The sequence below is a fragment of the Ailuropoda melanoleuca genome, chromosome 10 (assembly GCF_002007445.2).
Source record: "Ailuropoda melanoleuca isolate Jingjing chromosome 10, ASM200744v2, whole genome shotgun sequence".
NCBI lineage: Eukaryota > Metazoa > Chordata > Mammalia > Carnivora > Ursidae > Ailuropoda > Ailuropoda melanoleuca.
In genome coordinates this window covers 37,306,547-37,315,640 of record NC_048227.1, presented here as the reverse complement: position 1 = coordinate 37,315,640, position 9,094 = coordinate 37,306,547, and the positions used below count along the sequence as shown (strand labels likewise).

General features: G+C 47.7%; 2 protein-coding genes across 2 annotated transcripts in view; one reads left to right on the top strand and one right to left on the bottom strand.

The window, feature by feature from the left end:
• Positions 1-289, bottom strand: part of HAGH (hydroxyacylglutathione hydrolase) — a 16,729-nt gene extending 16,440 nt beyond the window's left edge. Inside the window, exon 1 of the mRNA XM_034670634.1 lies at positions 158-289. The gene's annotated coding sequence lies outside the window, so the exon portion shown is untranslated. The remainder of the gene's footprint in view (positions 1-157) is intronic.
• Positions 290-364: 75 nt separating this feature from the next.
• On the top strand, positions 365-1,674 carry FAHD1 (fumarylacetoacetate hydrolase domain containing 1). The gene has a single exon (XM_002920183.4). It carries the CDS (start codon positions 438-440, stop codon positions 1,101-1,103), a length of 666 nt encoding a protein of 221 aa, XP_002920229.1. The 5' UTR covers positions 365-437; the 3' UTR covers positions 1,104-1,674.
• Positions 1,675-9,094: the final 7,420 nt, after the last annotated feature.

The window sequence follows — 9,094 nt, the reverse complement described above, 5'->3', positions numbered from 1 at the left end:
GGGCGGGCCGTACACGCCGGCGACGCGCCGCGGCCAATGGGCGCCCGCCGCCCCGCCTCCCAGCCAATCCGCGCGCGTCTCGCGCCCCCGCCCCAGACCCCGGCCAATCAGCGCCCGCGTCCAAACCCGTGCCCGCCGCGGCCGGGCTGTGGCGGACCTGAGGGCAGGTCGGGGGCCGGGACCTGGCGGCGGCCGGAGAGCAGCGTCAGGGTCTCGGCCTCTCTCCAGGGACCGGCCAGCGTCCCGAGGCAGCTACTGGACAGCGGCTGCAGGGGTGGAAGCGCCGCGACCGCCGAGCACCCGCGAGAGCGCGGAGCGGAACGGGCCGTCGCGGACGGGACGGCGCCGCGAGGTAGTTGGTGCCCTCCGGGGCGCCGTAGGCATCAGGTGACCGGGTCCCGGCGGAGTCACGTGACGTGGGGGGCTCCGGCCGGGCCATGGCCGCCCCCAGGCCCCTGTCCCGCTTCTGGGAGTGGGGGAAGAACATCGTGTGCGTGGGCAGGAACTACGCGGACCACGTCAAGGAGATGCAGAGCGCGGTGCTGAGCGAGCCGGTGCTCTTCCTGAAGCCGTCCACCGCCTACGTCCCCGAGGGCTCGGCCATCCTCATGCCGGCCTACACCCGCAACCTGCACCACGAGCTCGAGCTGGGCGTCGTGATGGGCAGGCGCGGCCGCGCCGTCCCCGAGGCCGCGGCCATGGACTACGTGGCCGGCTATGCCCTGTGTCTGGACATGACCGCCAGAGACGTGCAGGACGAGTGCAAGAAGAAGGGCTTGCCCTGGACGCTGGCCAAGAGCTTCACGGCCTCCTGCCCGGTCAGCGCGTTCGTGCCCAAAGAGAAGATCCCGGACCCGCACAACCTGAAGCTCTGGCTCAAGGTCAACGGCGAACTCAGGCAGGAGGGTGAGACAGCCTCCATGATCTTTTCCATCCCCTACATTATCAGCTACGTTTCTAAGATAATGACCTTGGAAGAAGGAGATATTATCTTGACCGGGACCCCGAAGGGAGTCGGACCCGTTAAAGAAAACGATGAGATCCAGGCTGGCATACACGGGGTCGTCAGTATGAGATTTAAAGTGGAAAAGCCAGAGTATTGAGTCTGTACAAAAGCACCCTGACTATTAAGTTTCAGGAGAGAAGGGAGCTGGACAGAAGCAAGCCAAGGTTGTTAAATGTGCAGTCCTTTAATGAACTAATTCTGTTTTGTTTTCTTTTGCGACAAGAAACTAATTCTTAAATATGATTTAACTGGATTGTTATGACTTAAGGAAGATGGACCTGTCAAGGAAAATGGGATCTAGAAAAGCTGGGCCAGAAATGGAAAGAAGATAGAGTGTCTTTTAGGAAACAACGAAATTGAGTTTTTCTGATGCTTCCAAAGCAGAGAATTTATCAAACCAAATGTTCAGAAGACTTACTTTTCTTTCCTAAAACTGGACTGGATAAGACTTTTCATTGGGGGGGCGCTTGGGTGGCTCAGTCCATTAAAAAAATTTTTTTTAATTTAAAAAAAAAATAAAGACTTTTCATTGGGACAGTCTGAAGTCAGTAATTCAAAACTTAAACCATGCAAAGGAATCTGAAAATCATGTTTTTTCTAAATTTCCTTGATCATGATAATCATCTGGAGGTATTTGTAAAAATAAAAATTTCCACATTACTGGCCCATACCAGGCTCACTGTATTAATTAGCAGAATTAATCTCCAGCACTCCCAAGTGCTTCTTATCCTGGAAATGTCGCTAAACACTACTCCACATAGTTAATTTAAAATTGTATTTAATAAGTGAACGATTAACGGCAACCTCACTCATTTGTACCATGGCCTGTAGATTCTGCATTTCGGAGATAATTTTGAAACGATTGTTTTCCAAATAAAAATGCTATCTTCTAGGGGCACCTGGGTGGCTCAGTCATTAAGGGTCTGCCTTCGGCTCAGGGTGTGATCCCAGGGTCCTGGGAGCGAGCCCCGCATCAGGGTCCCTGCTCTGCTGGGAGCCTGCTTCTTCCTCTCTCACTCCCCCTGTTGTGTTCCCTCTCGCTGGCTGTCTCTCTCTGTCAAATAAATAAATAAGATCTTTTTTTAAAAAATGCTATCTTTTATTTGGTCTAAAAGTTTCCTTTTATCACTCCACTAGTGGCTCGGAGGCACATTTCCTCATTAAAGGGCTTCAGACCTTGGTCATTGACCTTTGGCCTCTAGAGCACTATGCTTTATAAACACAGTTAATCAACACCTGTACCTCCAACCAGAGATGAGGAAGTCTCCCCCCAGAGCGGGAGAGCTACTTTTGTTCCTACTTGCTCTCTGTGTATAAAAAGTCTACCCAAGATGCACAATGTCCGATGGTGTCCTTTAGGCTTAGGCAGGGGCTTCTGCTGGATATGTAAACAGAAGACATCTGCAGGCCCCTCACAGAAAACTGAGGACATCTAATTTAATAATAGCTCACATTTACTGACCCTTAATACTGGTAGGCACTGGGTCAAGAACTTTCCATGTGTTATTTAACCTCAACAAAGCTGTGAGATTGGTATTACTACCATTCCTATTAAACATGAAGATGCAGATTTAGAGGCTAGCCAGCCTGGCTTTATGGTCACTCAGCTGAGGGACAGAACCAAGTTATAACCTGGCTTTCCTAAATCCAGAAGATGAAGTCTTGACCACAATGCAGGCTGCACCTTGCAGGTAGATACATAAGATTCGAACATGTAAGTATTAGGCAACCCCCACATTTAATTTGTAATTGTGAGGAAGTGCCAGGATTGGACTTGTTTATTACATGTCATACTATCTTAACTTGTTTTATCTAATAATCAAGTTTCTTATTTTAATTGCTTAAGCAATATGTGTTTATTACAGATGAGTTCAAGAATATGAATAAGCAAAACCACCCAAAATTCCATTCACCCAGAGACAGACAAAGTGAAGCATTTAGTGTACCTTCTTCCAAATCTGTGGATGTAACTGCAACTCTTAAAATAAGACTTGTCCATAACTCAGTTTCCGAACCTGCTTTCCTCACAGTGTGCTGTAACTCTCTGTCGGTCGGCACATTTCTGCAGCACTGTTTCCGTGACTGAGCAAGATTCTGACATCAGTCCTCCAGTGTTGGCAATGGAGATGGTTTTTAATCAGCACATTTGTAGTGGCTTCACTGGCCTAGGCTCCTGCAGGTGGAAGAGCTGGCTCAAGGGTGTGCTCATATGGAACGTGTATTAGTGGCAGACACAGGGCTCGGCTGAGAGAAGCCCACCAAGCTGACAGACTTCGAAGCCAAAAGGTGTGAGGTGGGAGCAAGCTCACAGCAGCCCGCTTGGGCGGCACAAACCAGCACCCAGAGAGGTCAACGTTCACTACAGTGGTGGCATGAGTTTTGTCACAAACAGCTGACAACAGCATTGCATGTGTCACACGCAAAGTCCTTGGCTTCGAGAATAAAAAACGGAGACACCAATTCCCACAATTCCTGATCTTGCTAAAATCACAGTAATCCTAGCACCCAGGAGGCACATTTTTCCCCAACTTTTTATTTTGAATAATTTAAACCTACTAAAAGGTTGAAAGACTAATATAGTGAACTCTGCACACGCTTCCTTAGACTCGGTAATTGTTAACATTGGTTATGTTTGTGCTCTCTGCCGCTCTCCACACTCCGTCTCTCTGCACGTATGTGTACGCTCAAGCAGACTCCCTGCTGAGCCCACAGCTAGGTGGGGCTCGGTCTCAGATCCTGAGATCACAACCCTGAGATCAGGACTTGAGCCAAAACCAAGAATCAGACACTTAAACCAACTGAGCCACCCAGGCTTCCCTATGGCTATGGTCATTTTAATTTGCATTTCTTTAATAGTGAAGCTAACATCTTTTCATATTTTTGTGCTTAGTAATTATTTTAATGAGACTATTGGACACATCTGTGGTATTAATGTTGGTGTGGTATCTCTTTGGTTTCAGGTAGTTTTATACTTCTTTTCAATATGATTAAGTCAAATATGCTAAAAACCTTCATATGATTTAAAGGGAAAAAGTAAAGTAATTGTAAGTATAATAATTCAACTATAGGGGTGCCTGGCTGGCCCAGTTGGTAGAGCACACGACTCTTTTTTTTTTTTTAAAGACTTAGAGAGAATCTCAAGCTGACTCTGCACTTAGCGCTGAGCCCGACACAGGGCTTGATCTCAAGATCCTGAGATCATGACATGACCAAAACCAAGAGTTGGACGCTCAACCGACTGATCCACCCAGGTGCCCCGAGCACACAACTCTTAATCTCGGGGTCATGAGTTCAAGCCGCACCTTGGGTGTGGAGCCTACTTAAAAAAAAAAAAGTTCACCTATAAAAAAAAATCAAACTGTAAAAGCAGAATAGGAGTCACACAACAAAACTATTGCCAAATATGAGAGATAGTGAGACTGCTACCCTTCAATATTCACAATAACATACTCCCTGATCAGGTACTGGGTGTATGAGTCCAAGCACTTGACATACGTGGATGTACTCAGTCTTGACAGTCACCAAGAGAAGATGGCATTGTTACCCCCGTTTACAAAAGGAGAAGATGGAGAAGCTCAGAGCGAGAGAGCATCCTGCAGGCAGCACATGGAGTGTGAGCCTGCAGTGACAGAGCCTACCCGCACAACCACCTCCATTTCCAGCTCCTGCCGCTGGGCCTGCAGGTCCCATCTGTAAAATGGGCAAACAGACAGTCCTTGTACACTGAGTACTAGGGACGCCTGGGTGGCACAGTTGGTTAAGCATCTGCCTTTGGCTTGGATCGTCATCCCAGGGTCCTGAGATCGAGCCCCATGTCCGACTCCCTGCTCAGCGGGGAGCCTGCTTCTGCCTCTCCCTCCTGCTCCCCCTGCTTGTGCTCTCTGTCACATAAATAAATAAAATCTTCAAAAATAATAATAAAATAATAAATTCTGTACTATAAGTGCTTATTACAGTGTCTGTCACATGGAAAGCACTCAATAATGTTAGCTATTAATATTATTGTAGCGATTTAATGTCCAGAAACTTATCCCAAGGAAATAATTAAGAATGTGGACAAAAATTTAGCTACGGCTGTTTCCAATAGCAAAAAATGGGGAACATCTTAAATGTCTAACAGTATTGGATTGATTACATTCACTACCCTATGTTCATATAATGAAATGATATACAGCCATTAAATTAGGTCAAATATTGAGTAATGTAAAAAGGTTTATTACAAAGTATTAAGTGTAAATGCAGATTATAGAGTAACCTGCACTTACAAACTGCATGTTTTAACAAAGATGAGTATGTATGACAGGAAAGACACACAAACATGAGGGCGCTTGTAAGCGTATGCTCCCAGCAGCTGTGACTGGCTGATCACAAGAACCAAAACGTGGAAACAGTGCAGACGTCCACAGACAGATGAATGGGTGAACAAACACAGCTCAAGAAAGAAGGACACACTGACAGCTGCTGTGACATGGGTGAACCTCAAACACATGCTCAGAGAAAGAAGCCAGACACAAAAGGTCACGTATCCCATGAAGTACCCAGAGTTGTCAAGCTCATGGGCAGGAAGCCGATCAAAGGTTACCAGGGGCTGGAGAAGTGGAAATGGAGAGCGATATCTAACGGAGACAAAGTGTCAGTTTGGGAAGATGAAAACTTTCTGGAGATGGACGTGGTGATGGTTGTACAACACTGTGAATGCATTTAAGGCCACTCAATTGTATACCTAAAATGGTTAAAATGGTCAATTTCATGTGATGTGTATCACATATTCTGCCACGTGCACAGCAGAATTAGGAACGGAGAATCTTACTGAAAGCAACCACTAGTAGACTAGGAAAAATCATACAGTCACCACACTGTTTACATAAAGCAAAGCAAACCTGCAGATGGGAAGATGCCAGGACCAGGAAAAGCAGCTTCCGGAGAGCAGTGGGAAGTGAAGGTGCTGGACAGGGACTCTGTATTCTGCAGCGGCAGAACGGGATGCTTCTTCCTTTATGCCTTCGAGTGCGTGAATTCTGGCTAATCTACAACCAAATATTAGATACCAACCAATTTGTCATCTTCATTTCATAAATGTGTAAGTTAAACTTTGGGAAGCCCCTTTGATTCAGTGTGGCCTGACACCCAGCCCTGTGGATTCCTATGACATCAGACGAAATCAGCAATCAGGGGGCCCCTCCAGGGATGGGCACCGGGTTTCCTTGGTTAAGTGCTGGCGGACTGAAAGGTCAGCAAGGTAGAAGTAAAGAGGCCATTCAGAGCCCTCCGCTGCCCTCTTAGGGCCCACAGACTGTGGCTGGGGAACACTGGGTATGACATACAAATCTAATTTGAGAATGCCTGTATTAGGCATCTGTATTATGCTCCTGAGGCCAGTGGGCAGCTGAGGCCCCTGGACAGTAGGGCTGGTACCGGCACCTGTGGTCCAGGCATTGGTGCTTTGGGACCTGCTGCCAGAGGTCAGAGCACCAGAAGGCCTAGCAGAGCCGTTCCTGACACACCATCCGGGCCAGGTGTCCTTCCTGCTCTCTGGTGCTCTTGGACACCCACTCTTGCTTTATCAAGAGAGTGTGAGGGGCGCCTGGGTGGCACAGCGGTTAAGCGTCTGCCTTCAGCTCAGGGCGTGATCCCGGCGTTACGGGATCGAGCCCCACATCAGGCTCCTCCGCTATGAGCCTGCTTCTTCCTCTCCCACTCCCCCTGCTTGTGTTCCCTCTCTCGCTGGCTGTCTCTAACTCTGTCAAATAAATAAATAAAATCTTTAAAAAAAAAAAAAGAGTGTGCATGTGGCCACAGGCGGGCACCCTCACTTCTCTCTCCTCCCCAGCCTGAACCCTCCCCCTCCACCACTCTCCCGCCTTCTTTCTCAGTCCAACTTTTGGAGTCACCTTGCTTAACGCACCCATACCCTGCCCCAGGGGAATGAGGAAGGAAGCTCTTCATCGGGCACACCCCGTCTGCACACCTAGGTCAAGTCCTCCATTGCCTTGATTATTACCACAATCCGGACACACTAGGGTCCACTTATGCCCCTCCACCATGGATGCCTATGGTAAAAGCCAGAGACAATGCTACTGACAAGTTTATCTCCCAACACCACCTTTGTAAGAGTTTCAGATACTTACTCTTTTTCGCTCCTGTGGTAGGTTCTGGAAATGCCAAACTCCCCAGACCTCGGGCCAGCACTGACCACGCCAATAGGCCTGTGCCCTGCAGCAAGTGACTCGAAAAGGTGTAGGGCTGAGCACACGCTCCACGGCTTTGGCCAGTGTGGGCGGGTGGAGTGGGGGCTGGCATCCTGTCTGAGCAGCCCTGCCCTTCCAGGTCCCAGACTGGCGCCACTCCTAGATTTTTTGAGGCTGGTCTCCTCCCAGTTGATTCAGACTCACACATATCACCCCTGAGTCAGCCAGCCTTCAGAAGCGCTTGGTGGCCCCATGTGTCATCAGAGAAGGCAAGGATCAGAGGTGTTCTTCAGTGTTCAAAGCTGCTGCCCAGCACTGCCCGAGGACTTCCGCTGTTCCCACCCTGTGCCACGGAGAAACCCTCGCCTGTGCCCCACCAGCTCCTGGAGAGCAGTTTCAGCTACCGCCAAACTCTAGGGAGGTCATTTTTGGAGGTTCCCATCTTTCTCCAGGGAAACAAGACAAAGAGGAAAGGGGCTTAAGAAAAGAAATCATGAGGGGCGCCTGGGTAGTGCAGTCGTTAAGCGTCTGCCTTCGGCTCAGGGTGTGATCCCGGCGTTCCAGGATCGAGTCCCACATCAGGCTCCTCGGTTGGGAGCCTGCTTCTTCCTCTCCGACTCCCCCTGCTTGTGTTCCCTCTCTCACTGGCTGTCTCTATCTCTGTCTAATAAATAAATAAAATCTTTAAAAAAAAAAGAAAAGAAAAGAAATCATGGACATCTGTGGGGAAGATTAAACTTGTTTATTAATTCACACAACATTTTCCAACTTGGCAAGAGAGGGCAAAGTTGGTAGAGAAGGCCTAAGAAAGGAGCTGGGGCAGATGAGAGATTTTAAGACTTACCCCCAACCAACTCCAGAAGGAAACGTAGTAACAATTTATAGAAACATTTTTACCACCTTTGAACAAAATACAATTTTATCCATAATTTTCAAACTTTCCAGAGAGTTGAAACGCATATTCTTGTCCAGAGTTTAAAGTATCTTGTTTTAAATCTTTCCTTGTCTAGACAAGTTCCTACTGGCCTCAATAGGGTCTGCGAGCTTACATGACAGCACACTAATTCTCAATCCACCCCTTGCTCTATGTGATAAAAAAAACTGTAGGGAGAAAAGAGAGACAAGGAGTTAATTTTAAAAATCACAGTGTATTTAAAGTTGAAAACCACTGACCACAACAGAGAATGCAGTGGAGAACCACAACGAGCTGTTTTGCAGGTGGGAGCATAATTCTAGTGCCAATTGTAAGACAATGGAGAGAGTTTACATCAGGAGAAGTTTGGGAGAGAATTTACAGGTCTGCCTCCTGACAGCGATTTTGTAAAACTCAACTCAGTGTTATTTTTCTCAGGACATTTCTCTTTGGTAGGAAAGTTGGAGTTTCAAATCCAACACCTACAAAAGAAGGGTTTCAAGTGTGCTCAAGGGGTGCTGGCCTGGCTCCGTCGGAAGAGCATACCACTCTCAATCTCCCGGTTGTGAGTTCGAGCCCCACGTTGGGTGTAGAGATAACAAATTAACAAATAAAGAAATAATATGTAAAAAATAAAGTGTGTTCAAACTAGCAGCTGTGACAGGCGTTAACTTGTGGTAGTAACGTAAGTCTGTTAGGCTCTGGGGATGTAATGATGCACTTTGTTAATAATGACATCTTGTTCTTGACATTTAACAGAGCACTTTCACCACTGTTTTATTTAACATAGAGTGGAAGGGCATGTCAGCTGGCTATGCTAATTGCAGAAACTAACAGGAAAACACAGACAAATGTCACGAAACACTATGAAAGGCTGAGGTGGGCAAAGAGGATTAAATGGGCATCTTTCAGTGGAGCGCTCCTCCCACAGTCTGGGTGGCCTCATTCTGCAGGGCTCAGCCCCTTTTGTGGCCATGGCTGAGCTGT

Bases quoted from the DNA above. Each gene is read 5' to 3' on its own strand.
- FAHD1 (XM_002920183.4), top strand. From the start codon at position 438: ATGGCCGCCCCCAGGCCCCTGTCCCGCTTCTGGGAGTGGGGGAAGAAC.